Raw genomic sequence first — 23,058 nt, 5'->3', positions numbered from 1 at the left:
TCCAAAGTGTTACTCAGCTCACATGGAGCAAAATCCAGAGTCCTTACAAAGTCCCACAAGGTCCCACATTCCACAGTCCCTATTACTCTTCCTTCCGGAATCATGCTGTTTCTCAGGCGTCCTATGGTTTATTCTCTCCCCTCTGGGGTTTTGCACATGGTCTTCGGTCTCCCTGAAATGCACTTCACCCTGATATTGGGGTTATTTTTCTCATCTCCTTCAAGTCTTTGCTTAAGTGTGGCGGGAACAGGAGGCCTTTCCTGGCTACGTCATTTAAAATTGCAGGCGCCACCTCTCCCCTCAGTACACACACACACACACACACACACACACACACACGTTTCCCTGGCACTTTTAATCCCTTTCCTGACATATCTTGCTCTATAGCATGCATTGCGTTCTAACACACTTAAGTATGTGCTTGTTTTAACTCAAGAAAGTGGAAGCAAACGTTTTTTCTGTTCACGGCTGTCAACCCCAGAGCCTCGAACGTGCCTGGCGGATAACAGATGCGCAATAATTATTTGCTTGAGTAAAAAAGGAGGGGGGTTTGTGTATGCACACTTACCAGTTTATACAAGCATGAATAAATATGTATTTTATATATACATGAATACATACATAAATACATATATAAATGGCTTTGGAACATCGCAAAAAAACTGATAGCAGTTGTCTTCCTTGAGGGGGTTATTCAAAAACTGGGAAGCTTGAAAACAATTTTTTAAAAATACCAAGTTAAATATAGTACTAAAGAAAAAAGACACCTCGATAATGCGCCAATTCGTACTCTTCTGCTAACTTTTACTCTATGTGGGGCTGACATGTTAAAAATGCTCTCCACTCTGCTTTCAAGGCTTGGGGTTGGGAAGCAGGACCTTGCATTTCCTCAGGGAGCGACGTCAATGAAACGTGTGACCAGGTTCAGGCCAGCCTCGCGCTCTGACCCGAGGGCTCTCCCCCTCCCGAGCGGGTCAGCGCGGCCGTCCTCGGATCCTACGGTCCGGCTGGAGTCCCGGCTTCCCCCTTAGAGGGCAGCAGCGGCGCGTCTCGGGGACGCATGCGCCCCAATGAGCGCCCGGGGAATTACAAGAGAAAAAAAAGCCCCAGCAAAACACGCGCCCCAAACAAAACCCAAGTGGAAGAAAGCGCACGGCCCTACACACCCTGGGCCGTGGAGGCGCCTCCGGCCTCGCCCGCGTCCCGGGCTGCGGCGTGATGCGCACTGACCGGCCCGCGACGCCGGGGCCACAACTGTCCCCGCACCTGGATGCCGACCCCGTGGCCGCGCCCCTGCCGCGCCCGCTCGCCCCCGCGGCTTTCTCGGAGTCTCCCGGCGCCCGCGGGGCAGCTCGCTCTCCATGGGGCTGAGGGACTGGCTGAGGACCGTGTGCTGCTGCTGCCCGTGCAAGTGCCTAGGGGAGCTGGCCGTGCCCGAGAAGGAGCCCCTGGTCAGGTGGGTGCGCGCCCTGGCCGCGATCTGGGGGTCACCTGGCCGGAGCCCCGCGTCGCGGAGGGGGCATGCGTGCGTGCTTGTCTGGGTTGGGGCGGTGGGCTCGCTCTAAGGTCACACTGGGGCACGACCCAAGTACCTTGATCCCTCCCCTTTCTGTTCCTTGGATAAGATTTTCGCCCTAAAGCACAAATCCTCAGAGGCACCTGACACTCAGGTGGTGCCTGTGGAAAGTGCCAAGAATTCGGGTGCAGTTGCCGGGCAGGGAAGCGTGGAAAGAAGTTCTCATAGGGGTCCGATGAAATATTTTATACAGCTGCCCCTGACTTTGTATTTGATGGGTCTATTTCAGTGCAGTGGGCAACTGCGAGTTTCTGTTTCACCCAGGAAGAAAGCTGAATATTTTGTCATTCAATTTTATTATCAAAAGAAGACAATTTCAGTGACACAAGGAAATATTATTTTATATTTAAAAATGTGTATTTTCTCATAGGATGTTGTTGATTCAGTATAGGCTAAGTGTGAGAAAATGTAATGCACATTAGCAATGTGCTAAATGGCTTTGGGAAGGGAGCTTACAGCACAGTTTCCTTCAGAGCTGCAATGTTAAGCAATCATGTTTTCACTCTGCTGAAATGAAGGTTCCAGGAGGCCATGTCTTGGGGTAGATGTGAGAGAAACAATGTTTAAAGTGAAATTAGGAAAAAGTATACAGGGTGGAATTCCGGGATTAGGTAAACAGATATTGAAGCTGGTGTTTTTTAGGATAAAGGGTTCACAGTTGTTTTTTTTTAAAGCACGATTTATCTTTTCTTACTCCATCAAGTCCAAACACTCCTTGACTTTCGATACTTTACATAACCCTTTCTTGCTTGTCCACTCTTCTTTTCCAGTACGTCGAACATTGTACACTCCCTGATTTAATCGGGCAGGCATCCTTGAGGCTCGAGGAACAATCCAACTTTTTTGTTCTCTCCGAACTTGCCTCAAGAAGTGACCTTTATCCTTCCTGCCCCTTCGTAAATGCCAGTCCTCAAGGCCCCCTCAAGCAGTCTTCTTTGATTCCTTTGCCCTTATTAATCTCTCTCCTCTCTCTCTCCTGTGAGTTAGGATTTAGAATTCACCATCTGCCCCTCGCGGTTTAGTGAGCACCCATGTATAATGTGTAAACATGTATGTCCCCTGGCGGTTTAGTGAGCACCCATGTATGTAAACATAAATGTTATGTTGTTTCATATATGTAAACAGTAATACATAATATTTTTGTTTGCGCTTGTGATGGGGCATTCACTTAGATTATTAGATTATTGTGGACAGGGAGAAACCCAGGAATCTACCCCATTCTTAAATGTAGTGGGTGAAACCTAGAAGTGCATGCTTGCGTTGCATGCTCAACTTGTGAATGTTCACAGTAACATGAAATGCAGCCCTCAGCTTGGTCTCACTCTCGGAGCCTTGGGCCTTTCTACTTTTTGTCCGGGCTTGCTATTTGATTCAATAGTTTTGGTTGTTTTAAGATCTCTGCTCTCTCCTGCCTTAACTTACATGGAAGTCAGTGAATTTTGCAAGTGATTTAAAAAAGACAAAGTCAGTTGGGGTAGAATAGCATAGTGCTCATGAATCATATTACCTGAGGTTAAATCTGATTAGGTGACCTGACACGAATTATGAACTTTATTTGTGCCTTGATTTCCTCATCTGTAAAATGGGGATGATATTAGCATGTATCATCAAAGGGCTGTAGTGAAAAATGAAATGAGCTCATCCATGTAAAGAGCTTATAGAGTGTTTGACACCTAGTGAACACTCAGAAAATTTTAGGTATTCATTATTTTTGTTATTCTGATCATGAGGATATGAATGGACTGGTCTTTTTGTGGTTTCGTGTCATTCTGGCATCATTTCAGTGTAACAATATTCGGGGAAAGTAGCTTATTGATGTACTTGTGGAGCAGTGGTACTTGTATTTCTGGATACCTTCATATTCTTTACTACCCAAGTCATCAGAAGGTCTAGTTTCAAATATTTTATGTTTACTTTATTTTTTAAGTGTGAAATTCGGTGCTGTTAGTATTAACAAAGCTTGCCTGTCGTTACTACTATCTCATGCAGAACATTTGGGTCACTTCAGAAAGAAACCGTCCCCCTGAGCGGTCACCTGCTGACCTCCTCTGCCTGCCCCTCTGCTCCCCAGACAGCCACTGCCCTTTCTGTCTGCATAGATTGGCCTGTTCTGGACATTTTACATAAATGGAATTATTCAAAATGTGGACTTTTTTGCATCTAGCTTCTTTCACTGCGCATGTTTTGAGATTTTGCCATGTTGTGGTGTGTGTCACTCCCTTTTTATATTTGAATAATATTTTATTGTCTGGATATATTGCATTTTATTTATCCATTCAGCAATTATTGGGGGCATTTGGATGGTTTCTACTTTTTGGTCCTTATAAATAATGCTGCTTTGAATGTTTGTGTCCATGTTTTTTTTGTGGACAGATGTTTTTGATCTTTTGATTGTATACCTAGAAGTGAAATTGCTGGGTCATAGAGTAATTCCACATTTAAGTTTTTGAGGCACTGCCAGAATGTTTTTCAAAGCAGCTGGTTTGAAATATTTTTTTAATTGAATTTGTTGGGGTGTCATTAGTTAATAAAATTATGCAGGTTCAGGTGGGCAGTGAGCACAGCACAGAACATCAATGCTCTATTTTTTCTCAGCTCCTGGAATTTTCACTAGGGAAAGAAGAAAACCTTAGTTTGCTCTTGATGATGATTTCATGTCCACAGAGAGGAGCCGTTCTGAGAAGGAACTGATCGGGCCTATGAGTGTGGGCACCAGAATTGAATTTCCCTGACCATAAAGAAGTGGTTCCGTGCGAGTTGTACTGCGTCCAGCATGCAGAAGAGGGTGGGAGACCGATGTAGGGACATGCGCCTTCCCTGCCCTCTCTCTCCTGAGCCTTCATTGTACTGAGTGCTTCTGTATACTGGGCACTGTCATGAGTGCATTATATCTATTAATTAAATCCTTGCCGTAACCCTACGAGGTATAATCGATTCTTGTTATTCAGAGTAGTTATGTTCTATTAGTTACCGCAAATTCTGAATTAAGGAATATTGAACTGTTGCTCCAAGGGGAAAATCCAGGGTTATGTTCCTGGCAGCCAATTCGTCAACTGAACAATACACACCTTGTTTTAAGTGTGTTTCTGCTTAAAGACACTTAATATATATTGTTGGTTCATTGACGTTGAACTTGCTGCCAGCAGTACTATAACTCAGGCCTGATGAAGTTTATCTAACCACGTATGGTACCACTTCAGCACTATGTTCGGCCTGATTTTAAACATCAAACTCACCAACAAACAGCACAGAAACGCAAAATAATGTGGCACTAACTAGACCACCCGAAGGACGCTTGTTTCCCCGCATGAAGGCTGAAACAAGGAAGCAGAGCGGAGCCTTGTGAACCTCCAGGGAACGCGGGAAAAACAGCGGGAGCGCTGCTTTGGGGATTCCAGAGACATTTCAGTGAGTGGGCTAGTCTGCAAAGATAGAATCTGGGAGTAACGAGGCCAGACAGTAATTATGTCTCTGTCTCCTCTTGAGACAGAGGGCGGAACTGGGATTCGAACCCTGTTCTAGTTCAGAGCCATAGAAAGAGCAGCAGCAGCCTCTGTCCGAGTATGAAGGGAGGCGTTGACTCGCTGCTTATGGGGCTTTGCTAGACATTGGGTTTGAAGTCCGAGACTTGTTCTGGATCGTGACCGCTGGGGGTTCAGAAACACGGGCCCCACTTTTCTGGATTATGCTGGTAAAACCAGGTGCCAGGGGGAAAGAAGGGCGATGGATTTAAGGCACTTAAAGGAGAACCAGCACCACCAACTGCAGAATAGACAATAATCTCTTACATGTGTGGAGTTTTCTATTTCACGGTGTCTGAGCGGATCAGATTGTCTTCTGCCCTTGGAAGGGCTTTGAAAAAAAAGTTGGCTAATGTGTTAGTGTTGGTGCAATAGCTCAGGCCAGAGCCCAGATGGCCTGACTCTTTTCCCTGTAATATACTGCTGGGTTCCCCGAGCTGACATGAGTCACCACGGCCGCCTGCAGAAGCTGCAGTTTACCAAGCCTGCAGCCCTGGGCCGGGCGGGGATTCACAGGAAGGGGCTGCGGAGGCAGGCACAGACGACTCCTGCTGCAGGAAGGAGCTCCTGGCTCTTCGAGGAATCCATTCCACTGTATTTTTACCTTCTTGAAGGACAGAGGAGAGAGAGGAGAGGGTTATGGGTGCTGTTCCCAGAACAGGGCCTCAGGTCCAATGAGTTCGAGATAAGTGCTTTATTTAGCAAGACATCAGCCACTCAGAATTCATAAAAGGATGACTTTCAAAGGTTTCTTCCTAGGCAACCTACTGTATCCTTTTTCCCCTTCTGCAACTTGCATTAGTCAGTCTTAGTAACCTTGGAAGTTCCTGAGAACGTGAAATTTTGCTCTCTCGCACATCACGTGACTCCGGTTTCTGGCAACCTTTTATTCTCTGGATATCTTGAGGTGATCTTACCACTACACTTTTGTTTAAAAAGTAAATTCTGCAAAAATGTTGGGTAAAACAGTTTATTCCAGGGGTAGTCAACCTTTTTATACCTACCGCCCACTTTTGTATCTCTGTTAGTAGTAAAGTTTTCTAACCGCCCACCAGTTCCACAGTAATGGTGATTTATAAAGTAGGGAAGTAACTTTACTTTATAAAATTTATAAAGCAGAGTTACAGCGAGTTAAAGCATATAATAATAATTACTTACCAAATACTTTATGTTGGATTTTTGCTAAGTTTGGCAGAATAAATCTTTATAAAACAACTTACTATAGTTAAATCTACCTTTTTATTTATACTTTGGTTGCTCTGCTACCGCCCACCATGAAAGCTGGAACGCTCACTAGTGGGCAGTAGGGACCAGGTTGACTACTACCGGTTTATTCTGTTAGCAAGCTGAAGTCCTTTTTAATATGGTAAAGAAATATTTGTTTTGTGCCAATTCCATACTTTGCACTCTATTCTTTTGTGGGTTTTTTTTTTTTTTTTGTATTTTTCTGAAGCTGGAAACGGGGAGGCAGTCAGACAGACTCCCGCATGTGCCCGACTGGGATCCACCCGGCATGCCCACCAGGGGGCGATGCTCTGCCCATCCGGGGCATCGCTCTGTAGCGACCAGAGCCGCTCTAGCGCCTGGGGCAGAGGCCAAGGAGCCATCCCCAGCGCCCGGGCCATCTTTTGCTCCAATGGAGCCTTGGCTGCGGGAGGGGAAGAGAGAGACAGAGAGGAAGGAGAGGGGGAGGGGTGGAGAAGCAGATGGGCGCCTCTCCTGTGTGCCCTGGCCGGGAATCTAACCCGGGACTCCCGCACGCCAGGCCGACGCTCTACCACTGAGCCAACCAGCCAGGGCCTTGTGTTTTGTTTTTTTTTAAGAAAGTGGTTGGTGAGACAGTGTGTAGCTAATGAGCCCCTGTACTGCCCGACCTTTGATAAGAGTTTACTGAATTGCTTCTCACTTTTATTCCCCTTAGTTTAAAAAAATTTGTGTTGGTACATGTGATATTAGAGACTAAAAACATACGAAAGTATGTGCAGTGTAAAGAACAACTATAATGTGAGTAGTCCCGGACCGCCACCCAGGGCAAGACGTAGCCGTTACCAGCATCACGTTCCCACCTCCGACTGGATCTAGACCAGTGTGGAAGTCCTTCTCTTGCTTTTCTTTATAGCTTCACCACCCATGCGTGCACCTTAAATAGGTACTTCAGTTTTGCCTGCTTTTAAAACTGACGTAAGTGGGATCAAACTGCGTGTGTTCTTTGTGGGATCCATCCAAGTTGCCGTGGGGAGCTGAGTGTGTGGCTCTCGTTGCTTCACAGTATATTTCGTTTTGTTTACTCTTCTACTGTTGGTGGACATCTGGATGGTTTTCAGTTTGTGGCTATTCCGCATGGTTTAGATTTTAAAGTCAGCACATAAGGGGAAGGTGTTCATTTTTCAGCCATCTTGGCCTCCTGGGTCCTCAGATATACGCAGCATATACCTGTCTCAGGGCCTTTGCACTTCCTGCCCTCCCTGCCTGGAATGTTCTTTTTCTACTTACCTGTATGGGTAACTCCCTCATTTTATTTATTCAGGTCTCTGTTCGAAGTCATTTTGTGAGAAAGTTCTTCCCCCGACCACACTCTTTAAAACAGCCCCACCCCTTTTCTCGGTCCCTTATTCACCACGTGTTCCTTCAGAGCCCTGATTACCACCTGACATAAACTATGTGCTGGTTGTCTGCTTCCTCCTACAAGACTGAGAGCCAGCCCCGCCTTCATAAATTTGAACAGCTCAAATGTTGAGAGTTTGTCTATGAGTCTGGAGACAGGGATTCCAGCCTCATTTCTACCCTTCAGAGCCATGTGACCTGGGGAAGCAGCAGTTTGTTCATTCAGCAGATACTTATGCAGCATCTACGCAAGCGCCAGGGCCTGCTCCAGGCACTCGAGATACATCACTGAGCAAAAACGGATACAGATCCTGTCCGCGTGGGGCTTTTATTCTAATGAGGAGATCCGCCCCCCAAGAATGTGCATAATAAGTAAATCAGAAGATACACAAATGTGTAGGCAAAGACAGAACAGAGGCAGGGGATCATGCTTGTAATTATATTTTATTTATTTATTTTAAATATATTGATTAGGGTAGGCATCATCGAAGAGGTGATGTTTCAACAGAGATGTGACAGCGGGGGAGGGAGTGAGGCGTGTGGATGTCCGCGGGAAAATGTTACAGGTAGAGGGACCAGTCAGTGTGAGGGCCTGAGATGGCCGTCTGTTATTTGTTAAATTTTTTATTTATTCATTTTAGAGAGGAAAGGGAGAGACAGAGAAGGGGGGGAGGAGCTAGAAGCATCAACTCCCATATGTGCCTTGACCAGGCAAGCCCAGGGTTTTGAACCGGTGACCTCAGCATTTCCAGGTCGACGCTTTATCCACTGCGCCACCACAGGTCAGGCCTGAGATGGCCGTCTGGCTGTGGTGCGGGGAGCAGCAGAGAGGCCAGAACGGCTGAGGTGTCCTGTGGGGCCTTAGAGACCCAGTAGGACCTTGGTTTATGCTCTTAAATCAGATGGGAGCCCCTGGAGGGTTTATTTAGTTTAGAGGGAGGGGTGATGTAATCTGATTTGCATACTAAAAGAATCACTTGGGCTATTGTGTTGAGAATAGAATGGGCGGAGGCAATGGTGGAAGGAGGTAGATCAGTGCGAAAAACTATGGCAGGAGTTCTTATGCAGGACGCAGACGCCCTGGCTCCGGTGCTAGTGGTAGAGGTGGGGATTTAAAATGTATCGTCAGGGCCTGACCTGTGGTGGCGCAGTGGAGAAAGCGTTGACCTGGAACTCTGGTGGTGGCGCAGTGGATAAAGCGTTGACCTGGAACTCTGAGGTCGCCAGTTCAAAACCCTGGGCTTGCCTGGTCAAGGCACGTATGGGAGTTGAAGCTTCCTGCTCCCCCCCCCTTCAATAAAATAATAATAATAAAATGTATCATCAGTGGGGTTTGATGTAGGGGATGAGAGAGCCAGGGATGACTTGAAGGGTTTTTGTACGAGCAGTCTGAAGGATGGGGTCCCATCCTCTGAGTGGGAGAGGGGAGACTGGCGGTGGGAGGTTTGGTGGGAAGATCAGGTGCTTGGCTTTGACTGTGGTTGAACTTGAGCTGTCAGACATTCACGTGGATGTGGGGAGGAGGCAGGCAGATACAGGACTCTGGGATTGGACCGAGAGATCTGCGGTGGAGATACAGGCACTGATTCAGGAGTCTTCCTCATGAAGGTGGTAGTTAAAGCCATGAGACCGGATGAAATGACAGGAGTGCGTAGAGGCAGAGAAAGGACCTCGCACCGAGTCTGACGTTTCTGAGCCCCAGCGGAAGAAATAAAAACGAACGCTTCCTCTGCCTGCTTCATGGGTTCTTGTCAGGACCATCCCAGCCTTTTAAAGCACTTAAAGCGATGCATGAAACAGGATCGCACAGGGCTCCGTTTCAGCGTGGGGTGGAGGCACGCAGGGCATGGGCACTTCGAAGGGCGGGGCCAGAGGTTCCGGGGCCTTCCTTCCTGGCCGGACGGAGGTCAGACCTCTGAGCTGCAGGAGGTCAGGAGCCAGGCGGCTGGATGCTCAGAAAGCTCCACGAATCCATGGGACAGGAGTTGAATTTGGGGTTAAATCATGTTTAAACAGTGTACTGACTAGGTAACTGCAGGGATCCAAGGTGCCTGTTTTGGAAGCAAGGAAGGAAGAAAGAAAGGGAGGGAGGGAGGAAGAATGGGAGGAAGGAAAGAAGGAAAGAAAGGAGTGAGGGAGGAAAAGGAGGAGAGAGCAAGGATCTTAGGTTCACCTGCTCCTCCACCAGCAGGTTTCCATAGGGAGGAAGGGAAACATCTGGAAGCCAGGGGCCCAGAAGGCAGGTCAGTTCCCAGTGGGGACTCAGACCAAGAGGCCTTAGGTGGTGGTGGTAGGGGGCACCCAGCAGCCTTGAGGTAGGTCGGTTTCTCGGTTTCTCGCTGTGGTCTTTGTTAACTGGAAGTTTTCTCTCTGCACTGTTTAGAGGGCTTCAGTCTTGCACCCGTGGCCGCTGACCCACGGCCTCAGCCTCCTGTCTCCCTCTTAGCTCTAGGGCATATTGAAAGCCAAGACTCCTCAGCGATGTAATGGTCTTGTGCCCCCAGGTGGGATTAGGATTGGGCGTGCAATCTGAGACTTGTCTCATCCTACCCTTTGGAGAGTAAAAGCAGCTTCTGCTTCTAATGTAACATCAGGGCCACCTCTTAAATGCCTGAGGTTAATAAAATATTTATCGTCAGCAGATGGTGGCCAGGGGCAAAACAGCTGCTCTCACTTTCTTCAGCACCTTTTGGTGATCATTATGCAGGGGAGGGCGAGAAAGAAAGCTCCTGATTCTTGTCCCCTTCCTTCCCTCCTTTTCTCCTGCCCTGGCTTCTACGCCCAGACCTCAGGACCTTTGCACTGAATCTCTTTATACAGGTTCTGGCATCTTCCACAGACTCCAGAGGTTCCCAAGCTGCTTCTCCAGTGGATTGCTTATTTTAGGCTTCTCTTTGTTCCTCTCTCACCGCGCGAGGGGTTTAAAGTTTTAAAGCAGAGGGACGCTGCCTTGACTGGGTGGTGGTGCAGGGGGGAGGATCAGGGACGTGGGTGCCAGTGTGCACAACCCAGGAGCCCGTGAGCCTGGCCCGCTTTGCCAGGCCCTGCTGAATGGGCTCATGCCTCATTCACTTTCATCTTGACCGGGGCTTTGATCAAATGATTGCTTTAATGATTTATTTAGCGATAGGAGCGACCTTTTCTATGCCCCAAAGACACCTGCCTTGTACCTCTAAGGAGTAAGAACGTGGAGGGAATGAGGTGGAGGTGAAGGGAGACTGCAGAGGGGAGCAGGCTGGGCCCCGGCAGCCAGCAGTGGGGAGAGTTCTTGCTCACCCAGAGACAGAGGCCGTGGTTCTCCTTCCTACTTAGACTTGTCTCCTGGGTGTCAGGGACTCGGCAGAGTCTCAGGCTCATGGGACGCCGGGGAGCGCGGCTCCTAATTAGGACAGAGCTAGATGTCTGCAGACGTGAGCACCTCTAAACAGACCCGTGGTGACCTTCTACGAGCTTTATTCGAGTTTGCAGATTAAAGAAGTGGCTGGTGTTTTCCCACCGGCTGGAGTCATGCCTGTTTGTGTGTGTGTGTGTGTGTGTGTGTGTGTGTGTGTGTGTGTGTGTTAGAGACACGGGTGGGGAGAGAGAGAGAGAGAGATTGGGTGGGGAAACTGGTCAGGGAGACAGTTCTCATAGTCTTCCAACACAAAGAAATTGTGGGTTAGTAAACAAAAAGTAGCTAGATTATGCGTGGTCAAATGTTACTGGCTAATTGTGACACCTCCTGCTTTAGGACAAACCTTTAAAAAGGGGTAGCAGCATGTTAAACCTGGGATTCTGTTTAGCTGATCGGGGTCCCGGCTCAGTTTGCTCTGTTCTAAGCAGCCTTTGCCCGATGCTCTGGGCGATGTGGGGTGTAAAGGAAATAATGGACACAGCCCTGCCCTCAAAGAGCGTATCAGCGTGTTGAAAAGACAAGCCTTTCTACAAATAAAGTGAATTTAGGGAAAAATAAGAACTGCTTTCAGGAAAGAACTAGGATTTCACGGCCTGAGGGGTACATGGCGTTAGCAGCCGTGGTCACAGCCCCTGGTGAGAGCTGGTCACCGGGGTCTGGATGCCTGGAGGAGAAGCCCCAGACGACTTTGCCAGTTCGGGCAGGGTGGCGCTTCACGGCGTGGCTGTCATGTGGGTGCCTCCCCGTCACAGCATTGGGCTATCGAGTCTTATGACGTGGCTGCTCGGAGTTGCCCCCTCAGGGACTCATGCTGGGAGGACGTCAGCCGGCTGCCTGGCCCGGGAGAAGTCAGCAGCTCCACCGGCTCCTCCCAGTCTGCAGAGTGGTCAGTGCCACCCACCTTGTGACACCAGAGGGTTGTGTAACGGGAGGGGGGGGAAGCAGAAGCCCTGCTGTAAAGCCCCCCCCCCGCCCCAATCTGTACAGCGCCCTGGGAGGCTGTCATCGCTGCGAAATCTGGTTAAACCAAAAGAAACTGGAGTCGGTGCCTTTCGTTCTATGGACACCTCTCCAGTGCCTATTCCTCATTTTCCCTGCGGTCTCTTTCCATGGCTCTCACCTGCTCTCTCCAGCTCCCTCCCACCCTGGCTCCTTAGGGCTCACTAATCCCCTGAGGGTTTTCCTCACCCCTCCCCTCCCATCCCATGGCTTCCATGGCCATGGAAATGCATGTGCATTTCCCCCCAGTCCAGAGCTCCAGCCCTGCCCTTGCTCTTCACCCCGGATCGTGACCTCTCTCTGAATGTCCGGCAGGCATCGCAGGTCAGCCGAGGCTTCCTCCCCTGCACCTCTGCTGCCACCGCCAGTCACCGGGCGCCACTTCCCCTTCTTGGATGCTGCTGGAATCCACCCTCCATGCCCACCACTGTCTCCCGAGCCCACACCGTGTTCTCTCTCACCCCAACCAGCATTTCAAAAATGGTTAGCACGGCATAAGTATTCATTTAGCAATAGAACATCATCTTAACTGTGTCCCAGAGAAATTTTTGTTATCCCTAACCAGTGAGATTTTAAATGGAGTAGCTCTTCAGGTTGTGGTGGTTTGTGGGCTTCTCCCTCTGCTTGGGGGGGGAGGCTGCTCGTCTTCTGCTCCTCTTCTTCCCCAGGGGTCCCCAGGCCCAGACGCCAAGACCTCAAGAAGCATGACATGAAAACCACACGTAGCCTTTTGTGACAGTCTCCTAAGCCATCCCCTTGTTCCTTCTTCTCTAAACCGCAGACCTGACAAGGCTCAAAATCCCCTGGCTAACTTGTCACGGTTTCTAGACTCAGACCTGACCTCCAGCAGTACCCTCAGTCCGACCCACGTCACCGATTCTCCTTCACGTCCCTGACTTTCCCTCAGTCCGACCCCACCTCACCAATTCTCCTTCACGTCCCTGACTTTCCCTCCGACAGCTCTGCAGGAACTCTGGGAATCCCCCAACCCTGCGGGAACAAAGCCTCCGTACGCTGTGCTGCGACTGTGCTGTTCCCTCTCCCAGGAATGCCTTTCCCCTTGCTTCTCTTCCCGGTGAAAAGCTCTGCATTCCTCGGGTCTGGGTTCGGTGGCGTCACCTCCATGACACCTTTCTTGCACTTCCGTCTCGTATCAACACACGTTGAGGTGTCAGAAGTCAGCAGAGGTTTTCAAGCTAAGAATTAACCATTTAAAAAATATATTTATTTTTATTGATTCTTTTTTTTTTTTAGATAGACAGAGGAAGGGAGAGAGAGAGAAAGAAAGAGGGAAGCATTTGTTTGTTGTTCCGCTTAGCTGTCCATTCATCGGCTGCTTCCCATATTTGCCCGGACTAGAGATCGAACCCGCAACCTTGGTGTTTTGGAATGACGCTCTGACTGAACTAACTGGCCATTTCTGAACACAAAATGTGTCACTGCTCTGTTCCTACAACAGTCTGTTTCATGCTCTTGAAAAAAATTTCACTTATCTCATTGCATTATAGTCACACTAAGGGTAGGGACAATGTCCTATTTATTTTCAAGTCCCCAAAGCGCCCAGCCCTGCACCCAGTCTACAACAAGCACCTGTGTTCATGTGTGTTAGATAAACAAACAACTGAATGAACGAATGAATAAAGTTGACATGCTCCTTAAAGCCTGAGTGGACAAGACACTAAGGCTTCAGTCGCCTCATCTGTCATTGGCTCATCATTCTTTTTTTTTTTTTTTTTTTGACAGAGACAGAGAGAGAGTCAGAGAGAGGGACAGATAGGGACAGACAAACTGGAAGGTAGAGAGTTGAAAAGCATCAGTTCTTCATTGTAGCACCTTCGTTGTTCATCGATTGCTTTCTCATATGTGCCTTGACGACGGTGGGGGGGGGGGCACAGCAGAGCAAGTGACCTCTTGCTCAAGCCAGTGACCTTGGGCTCAAGACAGCGCCCATGGGGTCATATCTATGATCCCACGCTCAAGCCAGCAACCCCGCGCTCAAGCTGGTGTGGCTTATCATTCTTAAGAGCTAGGCCGTGGGAAGGTTCCTGCTGTTAAACCCCAGCTTGGAGACTTTGCTTCCTGTTGCAAGGTTTCCTTAGCGCCGTGGACTGAGTGTCTCAGGTTTGTTTAGATACTCACACTCAGCTTTAGCGCACCTGTCAGTTATGCATATCCCTCCTTCCCAGATGCTGTCTGCTTGTCTAGCTGTCTTCCGCTTGTCCTCGTTCGCCATTCCCTCATGTCACACTGCAGTGTGTTTGCACCCCTTGGTCGTGGGGCAGTCTTCCTGTCTTAGGATGGCATCACTCACCATCCAGGTGAAAAGCCAGAGCGCTTCTACCTGCTGCACAGATTTGAAAAGTGTACTTGTCTGCAGCCCCACTCCATTATTCTAATCCCGATGCCTGTCGTGTCTCGCCAGAGATACCCCAGTTGCATCTTAATGAATCTTCAGATCCACTCTTGACCCTTCTCAAGCATTTGCCACACTTTAGCCAGAAAGATCTTTAAAATTGTAAATACGGTTCATGTCATGTCACAGTCCTTCTCAAAACCCTTCCATAGCTTACCTTGCTGTCGGGAATAAAGACCACACTTCTAAGGAATGTTAGAAAATGTGGTTCAAGAAACCACGTGGCTCTGGCCTCTGCTTCCTCTTTTATTCTCTGGCTAGTGTCCCCTGTCTTCTAACGCAGACACACATTCTGCTTCCTCTTACCCCAGGGCCTTTGCACGTGTTGTTTCCATTGCCTGGAACTCTGTTCTTATCTTTCAAAGTAAAGTCAGACATCCCTTTTTCACAGTACTCACCTGAGCCTACTCCCATTAGTTCTCAAGGCTTCCTTAGCTCCCCCCTTTATAGAACTTATCACAGTTTTTAATTATATAGTCATGTGATCATTCATTATTATGTTTTCTTACCATAACTCCAGTGAGGTCTAAGGACAAGGACCATGTCTATGTTGCTCACAATTTTATTGAGCCCTATCATTAACATGGAGTCGATGCTTCATACATATCATTAGATAAAAGGAACAGCTTCAGCATGACCCTACCTGTCTGGTCCCACAGATGTTCGCTGGTGCTATGTGCAAACATGTCTCAGGTGTGACGTGCTGCCACCCATCTCCGGAAGCCCAAGCCTGGATATTGCCTTATAAAGGCTAAATCATAAAACCAGCGTGCGGAGTTGCGCTGCTGAAATTCTTACTCAGCACCCTGCATTGTTTGTTGAAACTATTTGGCTATACATATTTATTACTTAATTTTCTTGTTGTAAGGAAATTGATAGCTATTGGATACTATTGTACTTTAAATTAATTGTGGCCTGACCTCTGGTGGCACAGTGGATAAAGCATCGACCTGGAAATGCTGAGGTCGCCGGTTCAAAACCCTGGGCTTGCCTGGTCAAGGCACATATGGGAGTTGATGCTTCCAGCTCCTCCCCCCTGCCTCTCTCTCCTCTCTCTCTCTCTCTATGTCTCTCTCTGTTCCTCTCTCTCCCCTCTGTAAAATGAATAAATAAATAAATAAATAAATAAATAATTGTGCTTCCTTGAATTCAGAGCCCATAATATAAATTCATCTGTTCATGTTAATTGTTTTCTTCTTTTAATCAGGCGAGTTCTAGGCCCCACTGACCTTCCTTTTCTTGTTTTCGCTGCTAGGGTACTCAGTGCCAAAGTTCATGTTTAATATAGTAACATTACCTCTGCCCAGGCATCTGATTATATCCCTTCTCTGCTGTTCTTAAAGTAACTTTTTTAAATTGTTCCTTTGCGTTATGCTTAATATTAGAGAATATTTAGGCCTTTTTGTTAGAAGTACATATTTATATATTACTTTATACAGTATATAATATACCGTATTTCCCCATGTACAAGACGATTCCATGTGTAAGATGCCCCTTAACTTTGGAGCCTGAAATTTGAAAAAAGTGAAATACATAAAGTTATTGAACTCAAGTTTTATTCATCATAAAATTCATACAACTCCTCATCACTGTTAAAACTCCCATCCATTAGCTTGTCCTCATTTGTGTCTGATGACATATCACTGTCTTCAACAATGAGTGCAAAAACAAGCACAAAAAAGTGGGAAATGCAAGTAAAAAAAAATCTACAACTACTGTATAAGATGCACCCAGTTTTTAGACCCCAAATTTTTCGAAAAAAGATGCGTCTTATATATGGGGAAATATGGCATACTACTTATTTTATTAATATTTCATTGCATGCATATGATGTTTATGTTATAGACATTACAAAACGCCCTTACACTGTTTCTTTTATACCGTAGTGGTCACAATTCATATTCTTCATTCGGAGCGACTCTGGCGAGGGAAGATGAAAAGAATCTGTGGAGCGTGCCCCACGATGTGTCCCACACCGAGGCGGACGATGACAGGGTCCTGTACAATTTGATAGTCGTGCGTAACCAGCAGGACAAAGATTCAGAGGTAAGTGCCTCTTGAGATCTTGCCGTGTGCCGGGGACAATGTCCCGTGAAGACGGCAACGACCGAGAAAGCCAGCCTGGAATCAAAGAGTGACGAAATGTTTAATGTGGAGGTATTTTAACAGCATGTCCTTGCTAATTATTGATGGTCTTGGTAACCTTGCTCGATGAACAGATAAGACTGATTTCTAATCGTTACCTTCGTGATACAAATGACCCTCGTCCAGAAACAACAAGGCAGGAAGATTGTGAAGATAGCCTGTCATCTTAAGTGGCTTTAACAGTCCACCCCTCTTGCAGGTGTTTCACAGCCCCAGTTAGAGGAATCAGACTGAAGGCTTCGCATTGTCACCAGTTCTGAATATTAGCAGGTGTGAAGTAGTTTCTATTTCCTTTTCTATTTCACAGCTCCTTACATTGATCAAACGGCAGCACATCTGCCATATTTGAGATGATTCTTGTGATAAGGCTTGAAACCACTCGTAATGGACTCTTAATCCAAAGTTACTGATATGGGGACAGGGGGCTTTTAAAAAGGAGGGACCCGAAGAGAAAACAACAGAGGGGATCACTGTTTTAGTTCTCTTTCATTTCCAAAGTGGTGTCATATATGATATATATATAAATACAATGTAATATAATACTAAGGGTATTATCTTCCAAGTAATGCCACCTAGGTTTTCTAACTTCTGTGTACATCAGTTAGCCTTAAGTAGATAACTATATGCAACATAGATACCTACATTAAATATAGACGGCATGTTTCTTTGTGTCTTATAGTAATTGAGAAAAATAGGGATAGTTAAATCCTAGGATCTGGTTCTTAAGGAAAGCACCCGAATGTGTGTGTGTGTGTGTGTGTGTGTGTGTGTGTGTGTGTGTGTGTGTGTAGGTGAAGGGGCAGGTTATAGAGAGTTGTCTGTCCCTTATTAGTTTTCTTTATTTTTGCTAACTGGTATTTTTCTTTTCCCAAACCATGCTTTTAGCAGGAGGTGAAAACTTTTAGAAGTGCTGTATGCACCCTGGTTCTTTTACTCTGGTGTGACTTGGATGTCCTTGGGGGGATAGAGGTGGGTATGGAGGTGGGATCAGGGGTGGGGGAAGGGCCAACAGTTGCCTCTGGTTCTACAGGCCTGAGGAGAGGCCCACAGTGGCTGCTGATGAGTGTCCCTCCTTGGGAATAGAGCACTGATGGGGACAGCTTCTGCTAGACGGCCATCACAGGGTGTAACTCAGGGGCACAACCTCCCACCCGTGGCCTGCTCTGCACTATTCCTGGCGTGCCCTGTCCCCAGCCCGACCCCCTCCTTGACTGCTAACACCTACCGCATGTCCTGAGTCTGCTCCAGCCAAGGACAGCTGCCCTGGCTGCCCTTCCTGAGCACAGGAAGTGTGGCCTTGCTTTTCCTTTCATTAATGGGAAGAGCCAGCCCTTTACTATGTTGGGCTGACCAGGTAGGGTTTCTGCTGGTGAGACTAGAACTGATTCTTTTCTTTTCTTTTCTTCCTCCTCTTCTCCCATTCTGCCCAAAGCAGCACCAGCAGTAGGGTCATAATATATAGTATACCTCTTTCGCCCCCATGCCCCAGGGCCTGTGCACATGGGAAAGGGGCTGGAAGGGGGCTTGAGCCCAGCCTGGCAGCTCTCTCTGGAGGAGCCCAGCCTGGCAGCTCTCTCTGGAGGAGCCCAGCCTGGCAGCTCTCTCCGGAGGAGCTCCTGCTTCTCCGCCCTGTTTGCCTCCCTTCCGAGAGAGTGGAGGAGGCAGCGCGAGCTACAGAGCTCTGAACAGACACAGCTCCACCGCAGCCCCTGGGGCCTCTGTGCTTTTCTCAAGCCCCGTGTGAAGGCTTTGCTTTTCCTTGCTGAGGACATGAAGTCAAGCTTACCTCTAGGGAACTCTGTAACCAAGACACAAAGAAATAATATGAAGATGTGATGATAATTATACATAAAATGATCTGAAATATCTCTGTTCATGATGCTACCTTTTATAAAGTGTAATATATATATATACACACATATAAAGTATATATATATACATGTATAGGTATTTTATAGGCAATTATATGTATACATAATATAATTTGTATAATAAACATTCATGGTTTCAAGTTTTACTTACATTTTCTTTTCCAAATTTGTAGTGCATATAAAAGCATATATTATCAGTTTTGTTCATTTTGCCCACAGATGGGATTGTACATTACAGACTGTTCTGAACCGTGCCTTTTTTTCCCTCTTAATAATACATTTTGAACATTTTTTCATTTCAGTATGTTTATATTTACCTCATTGCTTTTCAGGGCCTCCGATAATCTCTCGGGTGGATTTACCGTCATTTAATCAACCAGTCCTTATTGATGGTTGGGTTGAATCATGTTTTATGTTTTTAGAAGCAATGCCACAGTGGATATCCGTGCATACTTGCATGACCTTTCATAGTTTTTTTCTGGACCAAAGAGTATGTGCATTTAAATTGGAATTGTCCCAGTGCTGCCTTCTAGGAGGAACCCATGGAAAGCACCTCAGAGGGCAGAACTGAGTAACACCGGGAGCTCATGACGTGTTTAAGGGGAGGCTGCTAAGCTCCAGGTAGCTGTTTGCCATGTTGAGAATGCGGATCCAGAACTTTCAGAACTTTTACTTTTAGAAGAAGCTGAAAATCCAGATTTACATATAAAATGTCCAGATTTTTTTTTTTTTTTTTTTTTTTTCATTTTTTTGAAGCTGGAAATGGGGAGAGACAGTCAGACAGACTCCCGCATGCGCCCGACCGGGATCCACCCGGCACGCCCACCATGGGGCGACGCTCTGCCCACCAGGGGGCGATGCTCTGCCCATCCTGGGCGTCGCCATATTGCGACCAGAGCCACTCTAGCGCCTGAGGCAGAGGCCACAGAGCCATCCCCAGCGCCCGGGCCATCTTTGCTCCAATGGAGCCTTGGCTGCGGGAGGGGAAGAGAGAGACAGAGAGGAAAGTGCGGCGGAGGGGTGGAGAAGCAAATGGGCGCTTCTCCTGTGTGCCCTGGCCGGGAATCGAACCCGGGTCCCCCGCACGCCAGGCCGACGCTCTACCGCTGAGCCAACCGGCCAGGGCCTAAAATGTCCAGATTTTAAAGTGATAACTAATATTAAAAAAATATGTCAGGGCCCTGGCCAGTTGGCTCAGCGGTAGAGCGTCGGCCTGGCGTGCGGGGGACCCGGGTTCGATTCCCGGCCAGGGCACACAGGAGAAGCGCCCATTTGCTTCTCCACCCCCCCCTCCTTCCTCTCTGTCTCTCTCTTCCCCTCCCGCAGCCAAGGCTCCATTGGAGCAAAGATGGCCCGGGCGCTGGGAATGGCTCCTTGGCCTCTGCCCCAGGCGCTACAGTGGCTCTGGTCATGGCAGAGCAACGCCCGGGAGGGGCAGAGCATCGCCCCCTGGTGGGCAGAGCATCGCCTCCTGGTGGGCGTGCCGGGTGGATCCCGGTCGGGCGCATGCGGGAGTCTGTCTGTCTCTCCCTGTTTCCAGCTTCAGAAAAATACAAAAAAAAAAAAAAAAAATGTCAGTTAGTGTGACCGGTAGTGGTACAGTGGATAGAGAGTTGACCTGCGATGCTGAGGTCCCCGGTTCAAACCCTCGAGGTCGCTGGCTTGAGCACGGGATCATCGGCATGATCCCCATGGTCGCTGGCTTAAGTCCAGGGTCGCCGGCCCGAGCAAGGGGTCCCTGGCTCGCTTGAGGCTCCCCCACCCTCTGTGTCACGGCATGTATGAGAAGCAATCAATGAACAACTAAAGTGATGCAACTGTGAGAAGGTGATGCAACCGCGAGTTGATGCTTCTCATCTCTTTCCCTTCTTGTCTGTCTGTCTGTCTCTCTCGCTATATAAATGAAGTGTCAGTTAAACAAAATATGTTTATGGTCTACTGATCTATAAGGAACATTTACAACAAGGACTACCAGTATTTGTTATTATTGTTATTATATTCAGGGTGATTGAGAAGTGAACTCACCAGTAATTTAGAAGGTGGAAGTGGGAAGCTGGGGGTGGTTGGGGCGTGTTTTAAACTCGAACAAATTCTGTATCTATTAATATTGCTGACTTTCTTTTTCAGACAGGATGAAATCGATACAAATTTTAATAAAACAGAGGGTTTTAGCTTTGAAAGGAAAACAGGTTCTACCTGGGAACAAGGAGCCTGAGGTATTTTACACAGTTTAGAAGCTCAAGCAAGGCATTGAGAAAACTGAACATTGTTTTTTGCCTTGAGTAGCAGTAGCACGAAAGGCCCGAGGTACATCCATATTTAGTGTTCCTTGAAAAAATGAAAAACAATTTCAAAACAGTATGTGTACTACTTACCTTCCCCTATTGAATCTGAAGCCGGCAGCGGAACGGCTACACATCGTTAAGGCTAAATTTGCTGTGTTTTCCTAAATTGAAAAAAAAAATCAGAAAAGAAGACACAATAGGAGAGCGAATAACGAAGCCAAGGCGTGAACTTGAAAGTTACTTGCAGTGTCAGAGGATGTAAAGAGGAACGTTATTTAGTTCTAATAGAATCCACTTTTCATTTACACAAGCCTTCGGAAGCTAATGGAAAACTGACTTTGAGCAGAAGAGATGACGCGTTTGCCGACCTCCAAGCAGTGGAAAATTACTGCTCTTGTCTTTGAATGATGTCATAAAATACTTTAATTTGACTAAGCAATAGTAAACAACCTCAAAATCATGGCATCGAATCGTTATTCTTATGTTCATTCTCATTAAACTAGTTGTGCTTCACCTAACACACTCTGTTCTAGGGAAGCTTAATAATGGTTAGTGAAATACCATGCACCTTATTTGTTTGTATAAATAATTTAACCATATGGAAAGATCTTTCCCTCCAAGATATTAATAATATTGAAAACAGTGCCAGCCACTGTTCAACTACTTTACACATATTAACTATGTCCTCTTCACAACTCGGTGAGGTAGGTAGATACCATTATTTCTATTTGAAGCAACTTGTCCAACACTACGCAGCTGAAAGTGTGGAGTTAGCATCTAAATCTAGGCTTTGCGAATCCAGAAACATAATACAGAATGAGCATCATGAATAAAATTGTTATGAGAGGAATAGATATTGTTTGAGATTTATTGTTAATTTCACAATCATGAGCAAAGTCTGTCCAAAGCCCATTTCTGTGACTTGTTGATGCCAATGATAGGAAATACATTCTCATCTTAGGACAATGAGGCTGTGTTTGCTTACCTTTCTCTGGAAGTGTTCCCGAGGATCATGGAACACTCTTCCCAAGTTATGCTTTTCCACTCTGATTGTAGCCTGTTATAACCCCCAGCCCCCTGCCCCCAACTTCTGTTTTATTAGCTCTGAGATGGTTCATCTTTCTCCCTTCCATCCCTTCTTCCCTTTGTTTAGTGTTTGGCCTCCGACCGATGTTAACTGGTTTCTCTTCCGGTGATACAGTAGTGGTTCCTGTAGGACTTTATGCACGGCGTCAACATTTTTACTCTGCTAGAAAAGACGTTGACAGTTTTGATTAAGAAAGTAAATGCCAAGAATTGAATTGTTTTCATAGGTTCTGTTAACATTTGATTCAAAATAGGCAATCTTCATTTGGCATAATCAGTGATAGAAATTCTATGTTTATTTTTAAAATTATTAAATCATTACATGCCCAGAAACGTATATAGCGCCCATGATGCGTGCCTGCAGGGGTCCACGTGAACACCAAAATGCTTGGGTGCCCGGAGTGAACCTGGGGAAACTAGATTCTGCTGAACCCTGGGGAACAGCCAAGTGTTGTTATTTTTTCAAACTACTGGGGCAAAAACATAGAAGGTGCCTGGTTTACGATGTACAGCTTGCTTTTCCTGCGAGTCAGGACTCCCTGCTGGTGGACTGTTGCCAAACATTGTAAACAGTTCCTATAAAGTGTTTAAAGTAGCAACAGGCCCTCCCAGGGGTTGTTGGCGGTGTCTGGGTTATACACTTAGCCTGTCGCATCCCTAGTACTGAAAGAAGGAACAAGACAGAGTTGCTTGAACTGTTTGGTGAGAGGCTGTGAGGAAGTGGGAGAGGGTGGGATTGATCACGTCCCAGCCACATAAGCAAAGCACGTGGAGATGCGACAATCCACTTGGATTCTGTATTACTGTTGGTCTCCGCGCGCTGCACAAAACCTGCTCTGCTAGGGCCATCCAATTTCCCTACAATTGTGTGGACATTCGCCACTGTAGGGGATAGGAAGACAGGTTTGACACCAAGCATGGAGGAGCAAAGTGACAGTGGAAAAATGAAGCAATTCTCTAGGTACTTCTGGGTCCCTCCAAAGGCCTTTCCCTCTGGGGCCCAGATAATGTGCATTGTTGGATGCAACCATTCTTTATTTTACTTTGACAGAGATAGTTTGGTTTAGAGGGAGAGAAAATAAAAATACTTATTAGGGTCAGAGAATCAAATGATCTTACCTTTGTTTCCTAAGTGACAATATTTATTGAATATTATGCTATGTG

General features: G+C 46.9%; 1 protein-coding gene across 1 annotated transcript in view; it reads left to right on the top strand.

The window, feature by feature from the left end:
• The first annotated feature begins 1,086 nt into the window (after positions 1-1,086).
• Positions 1,087-23,058, top strand: part of MREG (melanoregulin) — a 56,926-nt gene continuing 34,954 nt past the window's right edge. Inside the window, 2 exon segments of the mRNA XM_066345771.1 lie at positions 1,087-1,456; positions 16,394-16,553. Coding sequence (XP_066201868.1) covers positions 1,362-1,456; positions 16,394-16,553 — 255 coding nt within the window. The 5' untranslated portion in view covers positions 1,087-1,361.

This window comes from Saccopteryx leptura, chromosome 7 (genome assembly GCF_036850995.1).
Source record: "Saccopteryx leptura isolate mSacLep1 chromosome 7, mSacLep1_pri_phased_curated, whole genome shotgun sequence".
Classification (NCBI taxonomy): domain Eukaryota; kingdom Metazoa; phylum Chordata; class Mammalia; order Chiroptera; family Emballonuridae; genus Saccopteryx; species Saccopteryx leptura.
The sequence above is the reverse complement of the archived record's forward strand: the minus strand, read 5'-3'. Positions and strand labels throughout refer to the sequence as shown.